The sequence below is a fragment of the Pseudophryne corroboree genome, chromosome 3 (assembly GCF_028390025.1).
Source record: "Pseudophryne corroboree isolate aPseCor3 chromosome 3, aPseCor3.hap2, whole genome shotgun sequence".
NCBI classification, from domain to species: Eukaryota; Metazoa; Chordata; class Amphibia; order Anura; family Myobatrachidae; genus Pseudophryne; species Pseudophryne corroboree.
The window spans coordinates 294,884,465-294,912,423 of record NC_086446.1 but is presented as its reverse complement, the minus strand read 5'-3'; the positions used below and the strand labels follow the sequence as shown (position 1 = coordinate 294,912,423).

Below are 27,959 nucleotides of genomic sequence, written 5' to 3'. Positions count from 1 at the left end.
GTCAGATGCCGGGGGCAGGGCCTATGACGCGGCGAGCGCCGATTGGCTCGCCTCGTACCTCTCTGATTGGCTGCCGCTCCGGGAGCCGCGATTGGCTCCCGGAGGGCGCCAACATTCGAATGCCTCTGGTCCGGTGCAGGGAAAAGGGTAATCCCTGCACCGGACACCCGCCGCCACGCACCCAGCGCTGGGGACAGACAAGCTGCCCCAGCGCTGTCCCCAGCTAGGGACAGCACCACAGATGTGCCCACAGGGCACATCTCTACACGCTCGCAAGCTGCTTTTAGCAGCATTGCACACGCTAAGCCGCCGCCTACTGGGAGTGAATCTTAGCTTAGCAAAATTGCGAACGAAAGATTCTCAAAATTGCGAATAGAAATTTCTAAGCAGTTTCTGAGTAGCTCGACACTTACTCTGCCACTGCGATCAATTCAGTCAGTTTCGTTCCTGGTTTGACGTCACAAACACACCCAGCGTTCGCCCAGACACTCCCCCGTTTCTCCAGCCACTCCCGCGTTTTTCCCAGAAACGGCAGCGTTTTTTCACACACTCCCATAAAACGGCCAGTTTCCGCCCAGAAACACCCACTTCCTGTCAATCACACAACGATCACCAGAACGAAGAAAAAACCTCGTAATGCTGTGAGTAAAATACCAAACTTCTTAGCAAATTTACTTGGCGCAGTCGCAGTGCGAACATTGCGCATGCACTCATTTGCGGAAAATCGATGCGATGCGATGAAAAAGAACGAGCGAACAACTCGGAATGAGGGCCAGTGTTTCCAGAGAGGATTTATTTGCAAAGTTATTGGCAGTCAGGAATCGTTTGTGGGATGTAACGGGAGTGGTGGCAAAAACATTAGCATATTTTATCACAGCTGCTGCGTACAAATTCACAGCTGCAATCCAGTTGCATCATACTTGCCTACTCTCCCGGAATGGCCCGGAGGCTCCCAAAAATCGGGTGACCCTCCCGGCCCCCCGGAAGAGTAGGCAAGTCTCCCGATTCTTCTGGTCCCCCCTGCCCGGCCGCCCACTTAGTGAGTAAAGTGGCCGGTCCGGGCAGTAGATGATGCAATACTTGTTGAATCGCGCCATCATAGCGACGCCCCTCTGCAGTATAATGCCGGTAATATCAGAATTACAGAGTGGGGTGTGTGGCTTAAATGGCACGTCAGTGTAACCACACCCCCGTTCCGCCTCCACCCCGACCCGTTCCACTTCCGCCCCATCCCCTCTGCTCGTCATTGCCCTGCCCCCCTTAGGAGCTGACCTGGCTCCTCTCTCCCAGAGAGAGCAGCCAGGAAGTAGGTAAGTATAAGTTGCATACATCGGTGAATCAGGCTCTCAGTCCTTACTCTCCCTGGCCATTGCTGCCAGAGCTGCTCAGTACCTGCCCTGGGAATATTATTTTGCTAACGTGTGACAATAAGTGAAGTTTTTTTAAACATAACTCAGAATCGGGGCTAAGAAAAAGGCCTTGTAAACAGAAATGAGTCTGCACCCTATTCTATGCATACCGTATTTTATAAATTCCTCTCCCAATAAATGCTTTTTGTATTAAAAATTAATGTTTTGTTTATTAACGTAAATCTGTATCGATCATTAAACATGGAACTTTCTCCAAGGCATCTTATAAGTAAAAACTAAAGTAAAAAAGCTCTCTATGGAAGTTTGGGGTTATTCAGGTTTGTTAGCAAACCAAAAAAGCACACTAATGGACAAAACCATGTGCACTGCAGGTGGGGCAGATGTAACATGTGCAGAGAGAGTTAGATTTGGGTGGGTTATATTGTTTCTGTGCAGGGTAGATACTTGTTGCTTTAATTTTACACTGCAATTTAGATTTCAATTTGAACACACCCAACCCAAATCTAAATATCTCTGCACATTTTACATCTGCCCCACCTGCAGTGCACATGGTTTTGCCTATTAGTGTGCTTTTTTGGTTTGCTAACAAAACTGAATAAGGCCCTTTAGGGACTAACTCAGCTTGGCAGTAGCGTGCGGTGGGGTGAGGCAGAGCTTTCCTGTCATACTAACGTTTGTGCCAGAGTTTTCACTGTATAAAGTATATAAAAAATGCAAAGAATTTGTTTGAAATATCTTCTTTGTATTATTCAAATGATTTTTATAGCTAAAACTCTGGAGTAAAAACTCTGTGGCGCCTATCTTTTCTGCACATCTCTGATAAACACTCACCTAATTTCCAGGAGTTTATACTGCTGCCCTGTGTATAATGCCCACATGTACCCTTTGGCTCATATATTACGTGTAAATTTGGCTCTGGTGCTAGCCAGTGCCTCCTGAGCAATTTACCTCACCGCACGTCCCTGTAGGTTGGATCACTATTGAGACAGAAATTGCATTTTTCTCAATCCTGCTTCTGATAAAAAATCACATGTGAAGAGCCACCCAGAAAGGTAAAAGACGCCCACCGATGCAATCGCAAAATTGCGTATGTAATTGCAAATATTGAGTAGCGTCAATACACAAAAATCGAATACCATCGACAATTGCGATTGAACCAGGGCTGCTCAGAATAATGTGAATGCAGTTGCACCGATGCCATGTTTTTAGTTGCAATCCATTGCAACTGATGTCAGATACAAGCTCCGAAAATGGCCATGATCTGCCTGCGTTTTTGCAACAACTCCCTACAAACGCCATGTTAACACCCACGAACAATCACTTCCTGTCACCAGGGGCGTAGCTATGCGTATTGGGGCACCATAGCACAGTTGGTCAGGCCCCACCCGACTGCAAGAGGCCCCCTCCCCCCCTTGTGAATTACTCAGAGATCCCTTCCCCCCGACTACTTAAAGATCCCCGGTTGTTGCTGGGCGCTTGCTGGGAGGCGGCTAAACACGTGTGGACTGTTTCATGGATGTGTTACAGGCGTGTCACTATTGTGTGTAAATACACAGATGTTCAATCGTTCACTTTGGAAGTCATAGTCAGAAAATCTGCACCTGCCATCTGCCCGATGGTGGCTTCTAAAGATGCACAAGTGGGTGTCTCAGTCCTTGCACATTCATACTGTATGCACAGATGTACACCAGTGAGGGGATTTGTAACAGCATTAGCATTAAGGGGGTCATTCCGAGTTGATCGCTAGTGAAAAATGTTCGCTGCGCAGCGATTAAGGGAAAAAGCGTCACTTCTGCGCATGCATATGCGGCGCAATGCGCACGCACGACATACTGGGTAATGTATTTTTACACAAGGTCTACCAACGCTTTTCAGTCGCAATGGCAGCCGCAGAGTGATTGACAGGAAAGGGGCGTTTCTGGGTGTCAACTGATCGTTTTCAGGGAGTGTTCCAAAAAAACGCAGGCGTGCCAGGAAAAATGCAGGCGTGGCTGGCCGACCGCAGGGCGTGTTTGTGACGTCAAATCCGGAACTGAACAGTCTGAAGTGATCGCAAGCGCTGAGTAGGTCTGGAGCTACTCAGAAACTGCACAATATTTTTTTGTAGCCACTCTGCGATCCTTTTGTTCGCACTTCTGCTAAGCTAAGATACACTCCCAGTGGACGGCGGCTTAGCGTTTGCACGGCTGCTAAAAACTGCTAGTGAGCGATCAACTCGGAATGACCCCCAAAGTCACATATGAGCAACCGCCAAAAGACGCAACCACCTCGTAATTAAGGTTCATTGTGTGGGCAAGGTCATAATTACTCAAGGTACTGTAGTGCGCATTCCATAATTGTAATACTTCATGGGTAAAGTGTGATAGTACTTGTTTGCAAAAGAGAATAAAAAAACCTGCTTTCTCCAATAATGGGCTACTAAACATTTCTAAGAGAAAACCAGACATTGGACCTTATTCAGAGATGAACGCAGCCAGATCTGCACTCATCTCCTCACATGCTGGGGGCGCCGAGCACGGGCAAGGCTGCCCAGCATGTTTGAGATTGTGGACGCATCGGAACTAAGGTTGACCCCTGGCAGCGCAGCCTGGCTGTGCTGTCAGACGGTCAGCCACCATTTTTTTATTAGTGCGCCTGCGTGTGACATCACGCATCCACCCTGAAAACGGTCCTGTCCCGCCCCCGTTCGGAACGCCGTGCCCCCCAATGCCGCAACAACACCCCTCCGATGGCCGTTGCTGTCAATCACATTGCAGTCGCATCCATCTTGGATACGACCGCAATGTGTGGGGTCATGTAGCCGCAATGCGGACGCTGCGCATGCGCGGTTTGCTTCCATAAACAAACTACTCTGTGGGCCGCATTAGCACCCAGGTCTGAATGACCCCCATTATGTAGCAGATACAATGAGAATGCTGTTGATTAATTATCACTCTTGATGGACCTCTGCTCAGCTGACATGATACTGTACATGCACGTGTGACTGAGTGTAAAGGAAGGAAAAACATTAGCTTACCTGTTATGTAGCCCATACACTTATATAATATGGCATACAGGGCCGGTGCAAGGTCTCTATGCACCCTAGGCAAATCTCCAGCCTAGAGCCCCCTAACCTGCAAACCCCCCCCCCCCCCAGTTCAGAAACAACTGAACTTTTGAAGTGAAAAAGTATATTTTCGTGACTGTGTTCACAATTTACAGTACTTTTACTTTCAAATCCTTGAGTGATGACCTTTCTTTCTGCCTATGTATACACGCTAGCCGGCATGTTGGCAATTGTATAGGACACAGAGGCCAATTTAAAAAATTTTGCTGAGTGCTGGGATAACAATTCTATCTATCTATCTAGCTATCTATCCTGTATACCAGGGCTGGCCAAACCAGTCCTCGAGATCTACCAACAGTTCACATTTTCCAGACCACCTAGCTGGTGCACAGGTGTAGTCATTACTAATTAAGATGTGCTGCATTCATTCCTAACTGACAAATCTCCAGATCTCCAGGAGGCCTAGAAAACATGAACTGTTGGTAGATCTCGAGGACTGGTTTGGCCAGCCCTGGTCTATGGGGTCTGGTGGGATATTTAATTGTATGTGTATACATACATACAGTATTATATACATATATACATATATTTGTATGCTCCTTATTGTGTTCCATCCCCCCATCTGTAAGTTAATTACTGACCCCCCCTCCTCCATATGTACTGTATTGTACCCCAGTGCCTGTGTTTCCCTATTATGCTGTTTACAAGTGCAAACCACCCACCAGGCTGTAATATGTGTACTGTCTGTGGTCTCGCAGAAACCACCATGAGTTACTTACCTAATAGTGGGCCTAATTCTGAGTTGATCGCAGCAGCAAATGTGTTAGCAGTTGGGCAAAACCATGTGCATTGCAGGGGGGAGAGATGTAACATGTGCAGAGAGAGTTAGATTTGGGTGGGGTGTATTCAAACTGAAATCTAAATTACAGTGTAAAAATAAAGCAGCCAGTATTTACCCTGCACAGAAACGGAATAACCCACCCAAATCTAACTCTCTCTGCACATGTTACATCTGTCCCCCCTGCAGTGCACATGGTTTTGCCCAATTGCTAACAGACTTGCTGCGGCGATCAACTCAGAATTACCCCCAGTGTTTCCTTGTTTTCCCTCATGATTAGCATGGCTCCTCTTACAGGCAGGCAGCAGCATTACAGCAATGTTGCAGGTGCAGACATGTAGTCAGGTGCTGCTTGCTGCTGATGAGTCAGGATCCAGGGGCCTGCATCAGGACTATGAGCAGCGGCCGTGGGTGCGCCCCTTGGGGAGCCATAGTTACATCCGCCTCCTATGTGCCTTCATATGACATGATGTTACACTTGTTAGCACGGAGGAAGCGCTGAGGCACTCTGTAGTACAGCCTGATAGTGACGGTTGCACCTGATTAGACCCTCAGCAGCGGCCAGCGCAGTGTAAAGAGGAAGCCGCACACAGAGTCTTCCTTCTGTTTTTTGCTAGAATAATTTAGTTGCACCCTCCAGGAGCTGGCGCCCCTAGGCAGCCGCCTAAAGCTGCCTAATGGTAGAGCCGGCCCTGATGGCATACAATCCTTCCATTTTGATCGCATCTGTGCGATCAATCGCATGATTGTATGCACATATTGAGCACCATGCGACGCAATGCGCGGGCACGCCGTTCGAATATCGCGTTGCAAAATATTAAGTGCTGCACTTAATATTTATTGCATCGCAGTGCGATTGCATGTGTTTTTTAAAACACATGTGATATATCGCACTGCGATGCACGACGGGCACCCGTCAGGAGCGTCCAGAGGCCGCTCCCACACGGCCGTGACGTGCCCATCATGTGATTACCATGCGATCTATCGCATGATCGCATGGTAATCACTTTGGCAGTTCAGATGCGATTTCATGTGCGGGGCATCACACAAGTGTATGGGCACCATTAGAATGCTTTTATCCTTGCTGTAAAGTAGCACAAACAGGTGATCTTGCAATCAATAATAAGGGTATGCTTAATGACAGCTGTGATGTCAGCTGCGCCAGTAATGAGAGTTGATGATATCACACTGTCCATCATCATCAACATGTTATATTTGCACCTAACCTGTAGCTGGTGCATAGTATACATCTCCTTTCATGCATTAATTTCCATAACTGCTAGTTACCATGGGCCACATTTAGGGTGAACACACCTTTATTGTACATTGCATACATGCCCGATCACTACCATTCTGCCTCCATGACTGTAAGTGTTGATATGTCTAAATTGTGTTCAAACATGCAAAATACGCCATGCCAGCTGGCACTGTACACATTCTGCATAAGCCCCTCAGACGTAGAACATATTCATCTCTGGTGGTGCCAGATGCCTCATTGGAGGAGGTGCTCCATAACATTCACCAAAGTGCTTTGCAGAGCAAACGGCAGTGTTTGAGAAGGAGCAGATGTTTTGGCAGAGAGAAGGCCCTTCTTTCTAAGTGTGGGCGCACCTGTGCACCTATATTTGTAGATCAGTGCAAAAATGAGATTTTATTTATGAAGGAGGATTATTGAAAAAGATACATAGGCACATAGATCACAATTTTATGGGCATTCCTTGTTATACAGCAAGGCATATTTCAAAAATGATAATGTAATGAAAGGTTTAAAGTATTGGCAGGATGCTCTTTTTAGGAGGTGCTTACACATGTGCACAGTGCACCTCTACAGATTTATGAACCTCCATGAAAACATAGGTAAACCTTTTGTCTCCAGAGGCTGAAAAACATGCACCTTAAAAATGGATGATCACCTAGGCACATCTAGGCACTTCAATACAAAACTAAGGTGTTTTATGGTATGCATCCAATGAGCTTGTAAATATATATGCACAAAGGGTGGTAAATACAACCCAAATAAAGTAAATGATATACCTGTACATTGCAGCCAGTAGAAAAATTTGAATATATTTTAACATTTTTCATGACATGGGAAATTCATACCATAATGGAAGGGGAGGTTAATTACTTGATGACCAGGTTGGGTTATCAGATGATGGGGGGATTCATAAAATGAAGACACTAGAGGTTTATACATGATGCACTAGAGGTTCATGACATGATGGCTGGGTAGACTCATAAAATGATGATGAGGATTCATAAGATGAAAACACTAGAGCTTTATACTGTACATTATGACTTTCATGACCTATATGGCATTTTAGGTGGATAACATGATGACAGAGGATGTTTATTACATGATAGCAGTACAAGTTCATGATATGATGACTGCGGAGATACTGACACATGGACATTCATGAGATGACGACAGGGGAGGTTCATGAAATATTTTCATGGCTGTTTCACGAGTTATACTGTGAAGTATATAATATACTGCCAGAGGTTACTTTCCATACAAAGGGTAGTTGACAGGTTGACGAGACTGCTAAACAATTTGGCACAATACTTAATGGGCTGAGAAGAGTGTGTAATGTGCTGTCAAGCATGTTCTGACGGGATGTACATTATTGTAGGATTGGTGCTACACAGAGGTACAAGGACAGAGCTTCATATATTGATATATTGATCTGGTCTTTCCATAATTTGGGTGTTATTTGAATGACACGTGACCCATGATTTTGCAGAAAAGCCCAACCTATGAAAGCACGTCCCTGTCAGTGAGGCCACAGTGATTGGCCAGAGGATCTGTCACTGGATCCGCTGTCAATCACTGTTTGGGCGCGGCGGAGGAGATGCGGGTGTCGGCGGAGGTGCTGGCGGCGGAGGTGCGGGCAGCGGAGGTGTAAGCGGCGGTAGGCGGCGGAGGTGCAGAGGGCGGGTGGAGGCGGAGGTGCTGGCAGCGGCGATGCAGAGTTTGGCAGCGGAGCGGTAACCCATTTCAAAAATGGCGCCTCAGCATCATTTTTTAAATTGAAGATGGCCGCCGCGAGCCAATCACGGCTCGCCGCGTCATCGCTCTGCCCCCTCTGGCTGACTTATATAAGTCAGCGCGAGGGAGCGGCTGTCAGTCCGACGGCGGAGGAGCGTAGAAGAGCTCCTGAAGGCTGAAGACGCCGGAAGTCCTGGATGGGCGGCGGCTATGCAAAAGAGCTTAGCAGCCGCCGCCCACCAGGTGAAGACGCTGGAAGCCCTGGGGTAGGCGACGGCCATGCAAAAGAGCTTAATGGCCACCGCCTCCCAGGTGAAGACGCCGGAGGAAGACGCTGGAAGCCCTGGGAAGGTGGCGCCCCCCAGGTGAAGACGCCGGAAGCCCTGGGGAGGCGGCGGCCATGCAAAAGAGCTTAAAGGCCGCCGCCCCCAGGTGAAGACCCTGTGTAATAAACTTTTTTTTTAAAGACTGTGTGGTTGTTTTTATTTTAATATTTTCTTTACAGGTGGACAACAGGTGCCAGCAGGCCATTTGTGTCCGGGTATGCTGGCACTTGTGGTTCTCCAAGTGCCAGCATGTGGGGCAGGCTTGCTGGGACCTGTAGGCCACCTGTAAAGAACAATATTACTATTCTTTGCAGGTGGACTACAGGTGCCAGCGGGCCATTTGTGTCCGGGAATGCTGGCACTTGTGGTTCTCCAAGTGCCAGCATGCTGGGGCAGGCTTGCTGGGACCTGTAGGCCACCTGTAAAGAACAATACTAACAATGAACCCCGCACCCACCGCCACCAGGGGTGCGGGGCATAGCACTGGGCTATCAGCCCAGTGCTGGTTATTGCTTGGGAGGGGAACCCCATTTTTATTTTTTGGGGTCCCCACTTCTGAGGAATACCAGCCCTGGGCTGACTAGTTTTTTTTTTGGGGGGGTCAGATTAATGCTAGGGCAGGGGGACCCCATACCGAGTGTCTCCCCTTCTATGGCATTACCCCCCCCCCCCCCCCCCCTCCTGGCTGGTTTTGCCTGGTGCTAGTTTCACCACTAAAGGGGGGGCTACACTTTTTTTTTTCACGCTATTGCGTGGGGGGGGGATTGTTAGCTACTTGTGCCTCCCCAGCCACTGACCTCACCGCACGCCACTGGAAAAGCCATTACTACAATCACTGTCTGATTAACTGTAGCTTACACATCAAAATTATAATATGTGTAGTGGTTATTATTTTTTTATTGTTTTGTTCTATTACAGGCCTGGCCACCGTGTGGCTCTCCAGCAGTTGCGAAACTAAAAATCCCAGCATGGTTTGCCACAGATTTGCTATTATGGAATGCTTAAACTGTGGCAGGGCATGCTGGGCTGTGCTTTCCAACAGCTGAGGAACCGCGAGTTGGCCAGGCCTGTTCTATAACCTGCAAAGTTGAATATATAAGTGTATTTTATTATATATTCACCATGGTTCAATGTAGATTTGTATTTTTTTCTCTATACAGTTCACTGGCGAGATGGCAGAGAACAGGGTTGATGTGGTGGTGGCTAATCTCACTGTGGTGGATCGGGATCAGCCATACACTCCCAACTGGAATGCCATCTATAAAATTATTAGTGGTGATCCTGCTGGTCACTTTACTGTCAAAACAGATCCAACGACCAATGAGGGCATGGTAACCGTGGTGAAGGTAAGACTGTGTGGTACCTATATGGGTTTTAGCGTTGTGCCTATATGCATCTTGCTAGAAAGTTTGGTATTATGTAAAACAAATTTGTATGAATCACACGCACATTTATAAATATGTAAATACAGACATAACAACATTAAAGACATCTTTAATTTTGTTCTTTGAGATTTTGGTTTTAATATTGAGCTCCTTCTAAATAAACAATAATTATTGATAGCTTTTAGGAAGGACTTTGAGATTCATTGGGAATCCTATTACCAGCATCCAGAGGAGTCATTAAAAAAGCCAATTCTTGTCAGTAAAGCCATGTGTTAGACAGCCTCTTCTGTTACAGTGAAGCATTGTGCATATTCCGTCAATAAGCACATTTTGTATAGGAATGGCACATATTAACTAAACCGAGCTCTGGTGTGACATCTTTATCCTACAGCTATAGAAGTAAGATGACAGATGTCATGCCGGTACATTTAGTGCTTCTCTACAATGCAGAGTTATAATTCTCAAACAAAATCAGATGTACATGTTTTCCCTGTAACTACATCATTCCCAACATCTTTAACTGGAAAATTTGGCCAGTTTAGAGTTTAACTCACCATTAGGAATTGTAGGCCCATGTCCATTTTTGCCCTCAAAGATCAGGACTGTTGGGATGTACTCTGTATGGTTACACATCTGCCTACCGTCTTTTAGTAACCTTGTGTCCCTTCCCTTCCAGCCAGTGGATTTTGAGATGAACAAGGCCTTTTTACTGAACGTTATGGTGACAAACCAAGCACCTCTGGCTAGCGGAATACAAATGTCCCTACAGTCCACCTCTGCTGTGACTATTTCCATCATGGATGTAAATGAAGCTCCTTACTTTCCCAACCGAAATGACCCCATCATGCAGATGGAGGGAGTGCCAGTGGGGAGACTGCTGACAACATTCTCTGCTGTGGATCCAGACCGCTCCCTGCAGCAAGCTCTTCGGTGGGTGACAAGGATTGGTTAATTTGTACAGAATTCCAGGTGCAATGAACTACAAAAATATATTATATAGGAATTTTGATAAAATACTTTAGGAAATCATTAATTGTCACATATTGTGGCCAAAACACAACAAATAAGTAGTCCGTAATTCATTTTCTACAGTGGATTGGGTTGTGATAACTGCTGGGAGGACAGCCTGAGATTTGTTAAATCATCACAAGTTAGCTGCTTCAGTTGTAGCAGAGCAGTGACGCTCCTGCTCATTTCAGAACCTGGGACAGCACAGTATGGACGGGAACAACATTCTCCCCTCTCTAAGCTGTCCATAAAAGAGACAGGTACTGTAGTTATCTTCACAACAGTGTATTCTAGGTAAAGGAGAATTCCACGCACTGACTGGTTTATCTTTGTTGCCATTGGATACCATCACTTCATAAATAGTTACTGCCCTGGCTGTTTGCACTGCTGATGTGAGACACAGCTGAGCCATTCTTCTTCCTGCTATGCACGTGTTTAAGTTTTACTGCGCAGGCATCCAGAGTCTGTGCACAGTTGCGATTGAGGCACACTGTCTTAGTAATGTATTGTGTGTTCCTGGGTGGTGACTTAGAGGTGAGAGGACACATGGAGATGGTCCATTTTATGGGCATGTTATGAGAAACTTGCAGGCATGTCACTGAAGTGGTTACGTACTCAGATGTTTCATTGCTCACATTGGAGGCCATACTGTGATGGACATTCTGCACCTAGTATGGGGCAGGTGCAATTTCTGGTGGTGACTCTGATGCTTGTGTTTACATACAGATTCACCAAGCAGTAACTGAGCAGGCGGCTCATGTCCTTGCACAGTCAGATGCATGGCTGTGCACCAGGGAAGGGCTTGTAGTGGTATTTGCATAACATCACCACTGTGTCTGACACAGCATCAGGCCCGTACATTCATGCACAGTTAGGCATCAAGTTAAGTTATCAAATATCTTCAATACAACATAGACAACTTACCGTTTTGTGTATGCTATTTGCACTTGCTTATTATTGACTTTTTTCTGGTAAGCATATGTCACCAATTGCACAAATGCGTCCTTATTGTAATAGTTAATATTAGAATGTACCCTGTTCTACCCAATGAGGCACAAGTAGGCATAATTGACAGAATTACGCAAATCTGCTGGTGCGGTGCAAATGAATGGCAGGTGACAGAGACAGATTGGGACTGTAATACAGCCCAGGCATGTAATTGTGCCAAAAGGGGGCGTGGGTATGGCTCACGGGGGTGTGTCATGGTTCATGGGGCCTATCTTGCAGCACGCAGCTGTCTCTCTATACCAGATGGCCGAGCAGAGCGTAGGGGGGCAGAGCTGCTCGGGCAGCCCCTGTCATTGAGAGCTGGGCAGTAGAGATGGCCATGGGTACCATAGATGGTTGCCATTGATGGTTAAAATGGAAGGGACGATCAATGGTATGAAACTATGCAATGTCATACCATTGATGGGTTCTGCCATTGAATGTTAGCGCGTGCACAGAAAAGACAGGCCATGCTTATGTAAAAAATAGAATCAGTGGGCAGAGTTTCCTCTGAGCAGGCACAGCGGCTGCACAATATGTTTCCCTCTTGCTCTAGTCTTCTGCTCAGTCTGTGTTTGTGGAGCAGGGAGGGCCAGGGGATCGGTTGCAGCAGGCAGGCTGACTTTGTGTGTGGGCTGTTACTAACAGCAGATTTCAACTACTGGCGGTCACAGCCAGCGGCCCTGTCCCACCCATCCCAGCACACACACACTGACTGTCACTTTTACTGCCGGACTCAGAGCCAATGACAGCTCAGAACTACTGGCTTACAGTTTAGTAGCTCTGCGCTGCTGTGCATGCAAGAAAAATAAAACTATCAGGACCATGTTTACCATCGTTGACAGGAAACTATTCATATATCTGCCATCGATGGTAAAAATACTTGACATTGGTGTGCGACCATCAATGTTTTTAAATAATCGATGGGCGATGGACATCAATACCGGTCTGAGCTGCTTGACCATCCCTTTCTCTCTGTGTGGTCGTACCGGCCCATCAACCCATCTGTAATTTGCCAGAAGTGTCAGTTGGGCAGTCCGGCCCTGCCAAATGACCTAGTACTGCCTGCATCAGCCCCATAATGTACAATCTTGTAATGTTTTACTTGAAGTGTAGTACATTCTTAAAGTGTAGCACAGCCATTAATATTGTAATTGCTGACTGTGAAGAGGTTTTAATCAACAAGCAAATATTTTCATAGTGATGACAAGACTGCATACTGAAGAACGTGTTTGATGACTTAACAAAATAGATACATGTAGATGAAGATATTTCCCTACAAAAGACCTGTAATCCCAGCCAACATCCAAGTAAGATAGATGAGATGTAGATCAGGACTGCTGGGTTATCTGGCTGGGTGATGACCACAATCTCTGGTTAGCATGTTCAGCCATAAGGGGGTTACACATGAGAGAGATGTGTGCTGAGCGATCTAGCACAGACCGCTCAGCACACATAACTCCCCCTGCTCATGTGTGCTGAGTGGAGAGGGGAGGACGATCACTTCACATAGCAGTGAAGTGGGCGACCTGACTAGATTTGCTGTCACTGGCACCCTACACACGGAGCATGTGTGCTTAATTTTTAAGCAATCTAGTCAGATTGCTTAGAAATGAAGTAAAAATCGCTCCGTGTGTACCCCCCTATAGGCTTTCCTGGCTAATTGAGTCATACACAATGCATATGGGCAGGGGCGATCCAGAAGAAAATGATAGGGGGGGCACCGTGGAAGGGGCAAGTACATTTGCATGCGGCTTTGGTGCTTCTTATACAAAGCCCACAGTTGTAGCGCTCATTATGCAATGTCCACTGTACTGGTAGTGCCCCTTATATAGACCCCATAGTAGCGGTGCCCCTTATGCAATGCCCGTATTGCCCCCACTAGTAATGTTGCCTGTAGTAATGCCCCCAGTCATTTAGCGCCCTAGTAGTTATGCCCCCAGTGGTAATGCCCCTGCAGTTATGACCCCAGTAGTTTACCCCCGCCCCCTTTAGTTTAGCCTCCCAGTGGTAATGCCCCCAGTAGTTTGCCTGCTTGTAGTTTAGCCACCAGTAGTAATGCCCCCCTGTGGTTTGCCCCATTGTAGTTTATCCCCTGTAGTTATGCCCCCCTTGTAGTTTAGCCCCCAGTAGTAATGCCCCCACTAGTTTGGCCCCTGTAGTTATCCCCCAGTAGTTTGGCCCCTGTAGTTATGCCTCCCTGTAGTTTAGCCCCCAAGTAGTAATGCCCCTGTAGTTAAGCCGCCAGTAGTAATGCCCCTGTAGTTACGCCGCCAGTAGTAATGCCCTCCTGTAGTATTCCCCCAGTAGTTAGCCCCTTTGTAGTTGGCCCCCAGTAATAATGTCCCCCAGTAGTTTGCCCCCAGTAGATGCCCCCCAGTAATAATGTCCCCCAGTAGTTTACCCCCAGTAGATGCCCCCCAGTAATAATGTCCTCCAGTAGTTTGCCCCCAGTAGTAATGCCCCCTAGGAGTTTGCCCCCAATAGATGACCCCCCAGTAGTAATGCCCCCAGTAGATGCCTCACAGTAATAATGCCCCCAGTAGTTTGCCCCCAGTAGTAATGCCCCTTGTTGATGCCTCCCCAGTAGTAATGTCCCCCCGTAGTTTGCCCCCAGTAGATGCCCCCACTGCACTAAGGAAGAAAAAACCATCATACTTTCCGAGCCCTGTTCCCGCTTCCAGACCGCTGCAGTCCTCCTCTTGGCGTCCGCTCCTCAGCACTATGAGAGAGACATCATGACTGACGTCTCTCCCATAGCACATGCCGCACAGTGACAGCGCCGGAAGCCGGAGCTCAGTACTGAGCTCCTGCCTCCGGCTGCCGCTGTGCAGGGAGATGGGCGCCCGCTGGTAACACAATCTCAGCGGGCGCCCGTCATCTCCCTGTGCTGCTCCGGGTGGGGACGGGGGACGGAGGCCACTGCATATGGCAGAATATTCCTAATTTGGGTACACACATGGATTCATTTGTTCTGTGCTCAGGCCAGATATATGGCCAGATCTGCACATATATAAACCTTTTTATGGATCCTAATTAATTGCTATAATATAATTATGGTGTCAAGACAAACTGAAGGCTATTTTCTCCCCAACTTCTCCTTGAATGTGCCTTCTGTCTGCCACCCCACTTTATAATGTAGGTGTATTCATATTCTCTGTACAAAGGTGCATTAAATGTATTAAGTCCAGTAACTGTTACTCTCTTTATAAGACCAACCCTTGCAATACTTGCAATATAAAATGCAGTATTAGTAAGTAGTGTCGCTATTTACTGTATAAAGCACCCATGTGTTTGAACAGTCGGTTAATAGGTCTCAGTGGCACTTACTAGCAAGCATGAACAACTTAATGCCATTTCCAGAGATGTGTCAAATGATAATTATTGGTGTTATGACACTACCTGTATACAGTAAGCTTTGCCACTAGGCTTCTCTCAGGGAGAGGCAATGGTAATAACTATGATTAGAGAAAACACTTGTTGTCCTTTCAGTACTTGCTGTCTCAGCTTTCCCTCTCATAATGTATGTAAACATTGATGTGCTGCAGCTTTTGATGTCAGTAGCCACATAGCTGTGCTTACACCCATGAAAACCAATTGCCTCTCTTCTAAATGTAAACCACCATACCAGGGGCGTATTAATAGCTGGGTGGTCCACATACAATGGGCTACCTCCACCATGAAGCGGGCCCACGCTCTCTCCCCTGTACTGATGAAAAGTACCTCCTGCCCACTACGCCGGCTCACTATGCTTTTCCTGCTGTGTCATCTTTACAGTGATATATTTGGAAAGCTGTTGCATGCTCAGAAGAGAGCAAAGTACCAGAGTTTTTGCTAGCTCCAGTTTGGTACCATTTTTCTGACTACAATACTAACAAGACTGTGCCACCTGAGAAGCATAGGGAGCCTGCACACGGCACGGGAGGCACAGTAGTCACTCCTGGGTGCAGGGTGTGCACTGCGAGCCCCCCTACTCCCATAGGCCCATATCCACTGCACACCCTGTACCCATGACAGGGGATCCAGTCAAAATACCGTCGCCGGAATCCTGACACTACCCGGAATACCGGTGCTGGCTTTATCCTGCAGGGGGGAGGGGGGACAGTGGTTAGGGGAAGGGTTATGGTTAGGCTGCGGGGAGGGGATGGGGGTTAGGTTTAGGCTGCAGGGAGGGGAGGTTAAGTTTAGACACCATTGGGGAGGGTTAGGGTTAGATTGTGGGGGGGGGGGGTTAGGTTTAGGCTGTGGAAAGGGGGGGGGGTTAGGTTTAGGCACCATTGGGGAGGGTTAGGGTTAGGCTGCGGGTGGGGGGAGGGGTAGGTTTAAGCCGTGGTAAGGGAGGGTTATGGTTGGGGAGGAGGGTTAGCATTCTTACCTGATCAGGATTCTACCAAGTGGGATGTCGCGAACGCTGGCATTTCAGCCCCAACCCACCACTGCACAGTATGCTGTTATAGTATTAACAGTAATCATTTATCATATGTGAGAAGTCATGTTAAAGGTCAATGGTAATGAACGTCAATATTCACTTTAATGGATCATGTTATTACTGATTATAATCCTAACTGCTCATAAAAAGATAATTTACATCACTTCAGAATACTGAGACAAGTATTACAAATCTAGTTTTATGTCTTCTTGCCATAATATGTTTGCAGAGCTCAGTAGTGACTTTTTAGTAGCTCCATTCCATACTTAAAACACTCTGCTTGTATAAACCTAATTTGAAATATGTTACAAAAAAATCTAATTGAATTAGGGAGCAATGTGATCATTGGCCAGCACAAAGAGTGTTTTCCGTCAACTCAAACAAAAAGCTTTTATGGTCACAAATTACCTGAGCGATTGTAGAGGGGTCACAGAGCAGTCGGCTTGGGCATTATTATATTTATTAATGTACATTGTCCCAGTGACTTTGTTCTAATGATATCCTCTGGGTCTTCAAAATGATGACCTTTATGTCAGAATGACAAGCGGGAATGGCCTGCCAGGTCTGTGTTTCCAATTCCAGAACATTGTTAAACTGTGTCAGGGTGCAGAGACTCAGCAAGCGGCCTTTCTACCTTGCTGTTCTAATAGGGTCTCGGCAGGGGGGGACTAAAAGGGGTCAACTGAAGAAGGCATCAAGGGAAGAGTTGCTTCAATCCAAGAATTCCTGTTTTCTATGGTTTCTTTTCTCTTTTACAACTAATAGAGAAAGCAGAGTCCAGCTGGTGCAATCCCAATTTCCCACACTTCACGTGTGACATTTTTATAATCATTATATGATTCAGACACTTCACTCGGGAGCCTGGCTGGCTGACAAGGAAAATGATTATATTGACTCATGGAGGCTCCTTACTATCACTTTTGGACATAAAATGAAGCTTTAAGAAATACATTCCCAGATAACGAGGCAATATTTTCTTATTTGTTCCATGTTATAGTGCCAAAACTGTCACAAGGTGTGGTGGTTCTCTTTTTTTAAGGTTTTAAACACTTGCCCCTTTCCCTGTTATTTGCTTTTGAAAGACTGACAGTCTTGAAATTGGTTTGGTTTGCTTGAAAAATTGTGAACTTGAGCAGTAAATAGTACATAAGAGAGTAATTCAACGGACATGAGGGGTGTTGATCAATAGATCTAAAATGGAAAAGATAGTCAGTCAATAGGACAACCCCAAATGGTCAACATGCAAAAATGCTAAATTTTCGACATGGAAAAGGTTGACAGTACAAAAGATTGACAGGGTCAAAAGGTCAACATAGAAATGGTCAGCACCAAAAAGGTTGACACACGTTTTTAAAGTTTTTCTAGTGTGATGTTCAATGTTCAACCACATGTGACCCCAATTAGTGTACCGCTTCACTCACTGCGCTAGGCACAGTTTACTATTCGCAATCACCGTCCACGTGGATGGTAAAAAATGAAAAGTTGAAAATAAAACCCCAAAACTTGTGGTGACCTTTTGAACCAGGTGACCCTTTGTACCTATTGACCTTAAGCACTGTCTACCTTTTACCTGTCGACCTTTTGATCATTTCAACATTTTTCGTGTCTACCATACGGGGTCAACCTATTGACAGTGAGCTAATTACTGTGAATCTATTTTCCGGAAACCAGTTATAAGGACCATATACCATAGGATCCCCATTCTAAGAATTGCCTGTGTTATAATATAACACACTAATGTAGTCATATGTGGAACTGCAGCAGCCTATGCCTCTGACTAGATGCACCTACATCATTTCTACAATACGGTGACATATGATGCACAGAAAGACACCAGTATTCATTTTATTATGTTCTTTTTGTTTTATAAGGTGCTGACACATGACATACCACTGTACAATAAGGGCATCAAATTTACTGCTCTGTCCAGTCTTACTAGATTCAACAGTATTACTGCCAGCTCGTACTCAGCTATGTGGCGGTATGTAATGGAATCCGAGATCGCCGGTGTTGCGGGATGCCGGACGATTTCGGACGTCATTACATCCCGCTGATAAACAGTATATTGTTTTTGTTAAAGAATCTACAAATATATTTTTGATATCTTGCGCTATATTGATTGAAAATAGTTAATTTTCATGCGCAATAATTTTAATGGATCTCCAAGCAATTTCATAATTATTTGCTAATAGGCTAACCTTAAATATAATTGACCTTTACTACTTAATTGATTAGAAAAGATTCAACATGTACAATGTTTGTTGATTTATTATAATTTGGTATAGTATGTAATTATGTGTGGAAAGTATTTGGCCAATTACTATTGTTGAATTGATGTAGTTTCATGCTTTATAAACAGCTGTGGTGTCTATATCACCTACAATATATGTAATATTTGTGTAGGTATCCGATCATTTGTTTAGGTTGCATTGAAGTGACTATCAGTGCAAAAAAGAGATGACAGATTGTGTAATCCGGTTGATGAATCAGTTAAAGAAATTGTGTAAAATAGAGGATAAAACCCTTTTTCACTGGCCCTATTTCTTTTTTATCCGTTCTCGGGAGGTGATGAGCAATACGCAGAGTGCCTCAGCTTATTTACGTTGAAACTCAAGATTTAAATGTACCTGTTCTGGACAATCTTAGAAGAAAATTGGTTCCATCTATAATCATGAGTTGTTTTAATGAGTTTGGGAGACTGTGAGTGTGAAAGTGTCTGAAGTTTTAAAAGCCGAGCAGTTTGGGCTGGCTCCATCTCAGTTTAAAATCTTGGGCAGAGTCCAAAGAGGCTCAAATTCAATTGTTGCAGGAGAAAAACTACTTTGCATTGACCAATGTCTTCCCTTAGGCACAGACAGCACAAAGCACGGCTCACATTTAGCAGCGTAAGTTGTTTTAAGTGGAGCCTTTTGGTTTGGTGATAGTAACCCAGCAGAGACCTGAATTGTAGACTGTCCTTTATCATGCTGTATTATATTTCTTCTTTCTTCCTCTTCAGATACACCAAGCTGTATGACCCGGCAAACTGGCTTGCTATCAATACCACAAACGGCCAGGTGTTTACTATCGCCATTTTGGATCGTGAATCCCCCTTTGTTAAAGATGACATCTATGAGGCCAAATTTCTAGCCACTGACAATGGTGAGAGCTGTAATCTGGAAGGACCAGACCTATCAACCTGCTTAATACCACTTTGTTACACTAAATTTGGGATGGTGGCAATTGTGTTTGGTCACCAGCAGGAAAATGAAATGCAGGCTGCCAGGTCTGCAATTCTTTCATTGCCTGTTACAAAGTTTCTCATTTCAAATGATCCATGTCATTGATAAAGCAATGTAAGTGTTCAGTTTTGTCTAGTGCTGAGAATTGTATTTTTTTTTCTGTGCCTGATAGTTGGTAGGTAAATAATAATCATCATTCATCATAGTCATAATCTGGGAAACCTGGCAATGGAGGTGAGAGGGAAACTCCTAACATCTTTTAACTCACTAGCAGTTCAGGTGGGTTCTACTCCGTCATTCCCTCCTTCTTACAATTGTTTAGTAGTGCTTCTCATAGTAACTGTTGGAATATACGCTTAGGGGCTAGATGCAAAATCTGGCTTTCAATACTGCGCATGTACAGTACACCAACATATCATACACTTGGGACTCCTCACAAGAGAGGTGGAATGTGGTGTTGAAGGGGCAGACGCACGTAGGCAAGGATGCACAATGATAAGGATTCATTTCTTATTGGGTTTTGAACCATCTCATTCATAATTCATTAGTCTGACTGCTGTCGTCTACTTATATTACTTATGTTTTACAATAATCATATGTATATTGTACACTTCAATACATTGTAATGTGTACAAATATGGTAATGCAACTTTAGGGTTTATTACTAACACTGTCCAGTTACATCTCTGCACTGCCTATAAATATACTCACTTATTACTTATGGGGTCACTTTGGCTGTAGTGGAGTACTGGAGCTGGATGCATTCTGAGATGCACATAAATGGGCTTTTTCATGCGTGTGTCTTTTCAGGCTTACTCCTAAGACATGAATGCCAGCCCCTTAGTGTTAGTATCTGTGTGTAATGCTAAATTTACTGATTAGCAGCGATAATTGACTTTGTATATTCCATTTATGGTTCATAAAACTTTCTTGATAATGACTTTCTGTATAAGAGACCACATGCCTCTATATGTATAGTAAGTTTGCTATACAACAGTAGTGTATTGTGTAGCTGCATATAAGGGTGACAACTTTATATATTGAACGTTGCCTGCTACTAACTGCCCTGCTACTTACAATTACCATACTTATAGTGTGGCCCTTCTTAAATCATTTTATTGGAAGTACAGGAGTATGCAGAATATAGCATTCCCGGCTGCAGCAGAACACGGCGCTCCTTGGATGAAAGGCACATTGCTTTCAGCTTGTCAGTTCTGCAGTGTGCTGGTGATACTGCTTCGTGTGGATTCTGGTCATCCATAAGGCTCAGCTATATCTAGGATTCATGGTGTATAACCAGACTTGCATATTTAAAAAAACAGAGGAATATTTGATTCATAATATGCATGACAAACAGGGTATTGAATTGGTCAGCATAAGCAATTGGCTCTGTAAATAGGCCCATTTATTCTGGTGCAGTATTTGTCTCATGGGCAATGTCAGTGTGCGTTCACTTGTTGGAAAGCTGGGATGTGCTCTAGGCAGGTATAATACCAGGAGCTTCTAAGCTGCAGCTTGACACTGGCTGACACCTTAAATATTTGAAGGGACCGTGGCGAAGCCGTAATGTTACCTACAGAAGTAGTAACGTTTAAGAGAAAGCTGTGTGATAATGTGATTTTTGACATAAGTGTGGAATAGTAAAACAATAAAGTCATGTTGTGTCCTGAGCTCAACAAGCAGAGGTAAAGTCCATATTTTCCTACCATCCACAGGAGTTCCCCCTGCCAGTGGCACTGGTACATTGCAGATCCAGCTGATTGATATTAATGACAATGCTCCTGAGCTCCTTCCCAAAGAGTCGCAGATCTGTGAGAGATTCAATTCCCATGGCATCAATGTCACAGCTACAGACATGGACCGTAAACCCAGTGGAGACCCTTTTGTGTTCGAGCTGCCGACTGTGCCCTCCACCATTAGAAGGAACTGGACTATTACCAGGATAAATGGTAAGAATGGCAGTAGGAGGAGTGCTACATGGAGATTATCTTCCAACAGTCAAACAGGATGCATTTGGCATTTAGCATCCAGGGGCTCGGGATGCCGGCGGTCATCAGTCAAACACTGTGGCTTTAAGTGATGGTTAACAGACAGCTATTAAAACAAACCTATCATGTATGCAGAGTATCATTTACAAACACTGCATTTAAGTGTAAACATTGCAGTAACCAACTAAATGGACTTTTATTGTCCAACTTGCACTAGGCACTTAAAAGCTAATTATTTATTGGCTGCCATGGTTCAGTGTAAATGCTGCACCATAAATGCAATGTTATTACATAAACCCTTGCACAGGCATCCATTTTGTGGGCTGATACAATATCCATGTGCATGAAGTCTATAAACTTCTGAGACTACTAAGCAAGCATCGTACCTTTGTGATATCACTCGGTCCCGTGAAATGCTAGAGTGCATTCTCATAAATATCAGCACGGCCCACAAAATGGCCACCTCTAGCCCATCCATCACTCATCCATTAAAGCCAAAGCCATAAAACTGTTAGAAGTAATCTCATTCATTGTGTTATTCCAGTCTTCTGCTTATTATGAATGTACTGCCTGTACTGGGTGACTACAGATGTGTCCTCGGTCACCTAGCATTTTTGTTCCATATGGCATTAGACAGGTGGCTGACTTAGTTCTCCATGCCACAGATAGCTAGTGTCAGGCTGTCACACTGTAGCTTCTTCTTTTGCATCACATATCGTCTCTTTGGCCTGGCAGCCACACACAAGCAGGATTGTAGTGTACGGAGAGCTTAGAATCTCTACTTTTCTCACAATCATGGCAGTGTAACTTCACACGATGTTCCATAGAGGGATGTCAGGTGCTGCTCAGTCATATCAGTCACCAGGCTCTTGCCTTTTTCCTCAGATGTAGCATTGCAGCAGCACACACATCCACTAGGGATGTACACGGTATGTCAACTTTATGCTTTTATCGCATTAGCACTGAGAAAAAGACATACAGGGATGTATGGTGCAGCTTAGAAGCGTTTTTTATGGTGCTGCTGTTGGTTATATGGCATGATTTATGGATAGGTGTATGTGAACACATCTGTATAATAATACAATTATTATTATTATTATTATTATTATTATTATTATTATCATTATTATTATTATTATTATTATTATTATTATTAATAAATAACCATACGTTTGTATATTTTCATGCACCATACTCCTGTTCTTCCTGTTTTGACAGAGGACTTAAAAATGCAAATTAGCTGCAGATTATACCCCTTTTCCACTAGCTCAAAAAGCACGGGTAAATGCACGGGGGCGCGCATTTACCCGTGTTTTTTCTAGTGGAAAAGGCTCCCTCTGCAAATTCCTGGATCAAGTGATCCGGGAATCCTACCTGGGTAGCTTACCGGGTTGAACACGAGTTCAACCCGGTAAGCTGTGCAGTGTAAACGGAAGCCATGTCGATGCGACACGGCTCCTGTTCACAGTGTATGTATGGGCGGCGCAGGGAGATCATGTGATCTCCCAGCGCCACCCCTGCCACGATGCCAGCAGCGTCACCAACCCGGCAATATGCCGGGTTGGTGAGTGCAGTGGGAAAGGGGGCTGAGCACTGGCCGCAGCCGGGTAGCACACGTGTCATGCTCCCGGCTGCGACCCATGCTTCTAGGTGGAAAAGGGGTATAACTCATCCCTAGTGCCCATCCCTCTGTTCAGGGGTCTATAACCTGTTGGCCTTTCCCTAAAAACATTTGTCACTATGCCTTATGCGATTGGTTGTTATAGCCTGTTGTTTATTACCAAGTAATAAAAAAAATAGAGAAGAATTCTTAAAAATAATATATTTTGCATAGTTAGGTAAGATAGTTTTTATTTCCTCTGGCATACCTTGCTCCTGTGATTATCCACTAGGTCTTAAAATGACCCAGCATTGCCCTCCAGTCTGTCGTAAGGCTTGGACTAGGGGTCAATTATAAATTGTACTTTTATCTTACAATAGATAACTTCACCATAGAATTAATATTTAATATTTAGGGGCAGATTTAACAACAAGTAATAGTCTTGTTATCACTCGTTGCAAATGTTAAATGGTGCTCCAGCCAATCAGCTCCTAACTGTCATATGTTTGAAAAATGACAGGAGTTGAGCACCATTTAACAATCTTAAGAAGTGATAAGAATTAATTAAGAATTATGTATATTTTGGAGCAGAGAAGGGAAAGGGGGGACATGATAAAAACTTTCAGTATATCAAGGATTTTAACAAGGTACAGGAGGGAAACATTCTTCAAAGGAAGAGAAGTATTAGAACATGAGGACATACACTGAAACTGGAGGGAGGCAGGTTCAGAGGAAATTAGAGCAAAAATTACTTCACAGAAAGGGTAGTGGACAAGTGGAATAGCCTCCCGACAGATGTGGTAGAGGAAGTCAGCATATGAATATCCTTACAAAGAAACAAGGATTAAATAGGGTTTGAGGTAACAATATGGTTAAAAAAGAGGGCAGACTAGATGGGCCAAGTGGTTCTTATCTGCTATCAAATTCTGTTTCTATTTTTCTATTAACATCACTCATTGTTAAATCTGCCCCTTAATTGTAAGAGGAGATATTGTTTAATTATTTTCTAATGTTATTTTATACACATGCCCAATTTATCAAATGTATATTGCCAATAACTTTTAATTTGTAAACAACAGTTACAGTTCATACAAGCAAGTTCATTATTAATTACAAATCAAACAGTGTGTTGCAAGACACAACATAGATTCCATCTGGGAAAAAAAACGGTGTAACTATTTGTAATGGAAACAAAAAATGCTACATTAAACAAAGGTGGTAATAGTACTGTAGCTATTGATATAGTTCACAAGAAGTGATTTTGGTGTTGTCCTGGCACCACCCTGTGGTCTTTTCAGGTAATTACGCACGCCTCAGTCTGCAGATCGGCTATTTGGAGTCTGGTGTATATGAGGTGCCTGTCATTGTGGCAGACTCTGGAAACCCTCCTCTTTACAACACATCAATTATCAGAGTGAAGGTCTGTCCCTGTGATGACAATGGAGACTGTACAACTATTGGAGCAGTAGCTGCGACCAGACTTGGAACTGGAGCGATTATCTCCATCCTCATCTGTATCATCATCCTGTTGTGTGAGTTTATCTTCCTGCATAAGTCCACTGGTCAATAACCCTCTGCTGCCATAGTGTAATACTCTGCATCCTCAGATGTGTTGGTGGCTGTTGTCATGTGAGAAATCATATGATAACAGTTCATCCTTTTCTACTGCCATGTCATGATTTTATTCAGCTGCATAAACATGACGTCTTCGTCGAATTGGGACACACATTAAAATAGCATTTTTATATAAAATAAAAACAAATTTTAGCTGCATTTTCACCTTTCTTTAATCAAGTCTTCTAACCAGCACTGAACCTATGACATTTTCTAACCCAATATATACTGTACTTTAATGTGTCTAATCCAGAGCTGCTCCTACATTTATACAGTATCTAATCCATTCTCCCAACAAACAATGAACCCTGATTTTTCTTTAAGCCGTTTTCAACCTCAGCACAGTACAAATTACATGGGTCTACAGACAGAGGGCTTGAGTCATGTTTAGAAAAGCAAAGAATTCTAGAGATGCTTTGCTGTGGAAGGTCACAAATGGGTACACGTTTTTAACTATGCACATAAGGGGTCATTCCGACCCGATCGCACGCTGCACTTCCTCGCAGCGGTGCGATCGGGTCATAACTGCGCGTGCATTGCACATGCATGAGCATGCATTGCACGCGCGCGTCATTGTGGTCAATGACGCTGGAAACTAAGAAAGCGGTCGCGGCGGCGACCGAAAGAAGATTGATTTAAGGAAGGCATTCCGGGGCGTCACCTGTCCGTTGGCGGCCATTTTCGGGGAGTGATAAGGAAAACGCAGGCGTGTCCAGGAGAGCGGAGGGCGGAGGTCTGACGTCAAAGCCGAGCCCTCGCTGGATCCGTCGCACAGGGTAAGTATGTCCAGGGCTGGTCTTGTTTTGCGGGAAACTTTTTTAGCATAGCAGGGCTGCACAAGCGATCGCAGCCCTGCTATGCTAAAATACACTCCCCCATAGGCAAAGATTAGTTGATCGCACCAGCAGCAAAAAGTTGCTTAGTGCGATCAACTCGGAATGACCCCCATAATTTGTTACTGAGTACATCTTAATTTACAGTACATCTAATCCATTCTCACATTAGTTATTCTCATCCACTTGTCTCAAATACATTCTGCCAACCAGAGCCACATTTACACTTCTCTCTAATCCATTCTTCTAACAGAGGTTCCCAAACTTTATTTGAATCACGGCGCCCTAGAGTATCAGAATTTATTTCATGGCACCCCTAGGCCAAAAGTTTCTTGTTGAGAAATGTTAAATAAAGTAAATTGTGTTTATATGTCATTCTTAGGTTCAACTGTGTGGTGAGGGACAGGATTTGCTTCTATTTGTCCACATATTTTATGATTAGCACCCACCAGCACTGGTTTTGCCGGGTTCACTACGGCTGGCCGGCGGTCGGGCTCCCGGCGACCAGCATCCCGGCGCCGGGAGCCCGACCGCCGGCTTACCGACAGCTTGGCGAGCGCAAATGAGCCCCTTGCGGGCTCGCTGCGCTCGCCACGCTACGGGCACGGTGGCGCGCTACGCGCGCCACACTATTTTATTCTCCCTCTATGGGGGTCGTGGACCCCCACGAGGGAAAATAAGTGTCGGTATGCCAGCTGTCGGGCTCCCGGCGCCGGTATACTGAGCGCCGGGAGCCCGACCGCCGGCAAACAGAAGACCACCCGGTTTTGCCTATTACATTGACCATAAATAAATTGAATTGGCCCTGGATCACCAACCCAGGTCACCCCTGCAAGTGTCCCAAGGCACCCCAGGGTGCCACGGCACACAGTTTGAGAACAACTGTTCTAATCTATACTCCACCTTTATTTCTCTCTAAAAGGCATATTTGCCACATTTAGCATTTTTAATGCGGATATGGGGGCTAATTCAGGTTGGATCGCAATAAACGATCCAACCGCAATTTATGAGAAAAAGATGCGGGTGCATGCGCAATGCCTGTCCTGCGCATGCACCCGCAGAAAATGTCACGTCCACAGAAAATGCGTTCGCTTCTGCCTGTCAATCAGGCAGAGGCGGATGCGGGGCGGTGGGGGGCGGGCAATGCTCTGTTTCCAGGGAGGAGATGGAGCGTTGTGGGGGCAGAGGCAGCCAAATGGGGTGTGGGGTGGTGCAAATTGGGGCATGTCGGGGGCGTGATCACGGCGGCTTGCTGATGTCACACGCAGAGGCCGTGAAGGGTAAGATGGCGCCAGGTCTCCTGTGGCTGCAGTTAAGCTGCGCCGGCAGGAGGCATCAATCATTTTTACGATGAAGCAGAAATTGCCAGGCGATCACAATTTCTGCTTCATCAAGGGGGGGAGACGCCGGTCAGTATGCTGGGTGGCCTTGCCCAGCGATGGGTGGCCCCGAGCATGCGATCCAAACTATAGCAAATTCTGCTGATTAGCAGTGAGAGAACTCAGAGAAGGATCCAGGGGATCTCTCTCAGAAAAAATACCGGTTAAGATAGCCCAATGCCTACTATAGGCTAGCAGCTCTCATAGAAAGCTAAGGGGGCTGCTTTGTTGTTGGAAATGGAGGGACCAAGACAGATATCCCTCTGGGTAATCCTCAATATTTGCAGCTACCCCCTAAAAACATGTTTTCTGAGGATATCCCACAAATATTAATTGATAAATAGTCCCCTAATTAATTTTTTTTAACAAACACGCTTCACTTTACCCTAATACATTATTCTAATCAATCTTCACTTGTCACTAATATATTTTTATAACCAATACTCTGCCTTCACTTCTCGCTAATTGATTCTTTTATCTAGTACTCCTCCTTACCTTCTCTATATTCTTCTCTAGATAACTTATCTCTAACACATTATTGTAGCCTATACTTCACTTCTCTATAATTTATTCTTTGAGCCGATATTCTGCCTTCACTTGTCTCTATTCTATTCTTCTAACCAATACCCCATCTTCACCTCTTTAACTCATTCTAACCAAAACTCTGCCCTAACTTGTCTCTAATTCATTCTTCTATACCTTCACTTCTATCACATCTATTCTTCATTCAAAAACTATACCTTAACATTGGTGGTCATTCCGAGTTGATCGCTCGCTAGCAGTTTTTAGCAGCCGTGCAAACGCATTGTCGCCGCCCACAGGGGGAGTGTATTTTCGCTTTGCAGAAGTGTAAACGCCTGTGCAGCAGAGCACCTGCAAAATCATTTTGTGCAAAACAAGACCAGCCCTGAACTTACTCTTCGTGTGCGTTGATTCTAACGTTGGA

General features: G+C 44.9%; 1 protein-coding gene across 2 annotated transcripts in view; it reads left to right on the top strand.

Annotated features, from left to right (window-relative positions):
- Positions 1-27,959, top strand: part of CDH4 (cadherin 4) — a 1,018,047-nt gene that overhangs the window by 981,168 nt on the left and 8,920 nt on the right. For both annotated transcript variants that reach the window (XM_063959329.1, XM_063959328.1), the window contains exons 9-13: positions 9,730-9,915; positions 10,631-10,884; positions 19,377-19,519; positions 21,315-21,548; positions 24,486-24,719. In XM_063959329.1, coding sequence (XP_063815399.1) covers positions 9,730-9,915; positions 10,631-10,884; positions 19,377-19,519; positions 21,315-21,548; positions 24,486-24,719 — 1,051 coding nt within the window. The remainder of the gene's footprint in view (positions 1-9,729; positions 9,916-10,630; positions 10,885-19,376; positions 19,520-21,314; positions 21,549-24,485; positions 24,720-27,959) is intronic.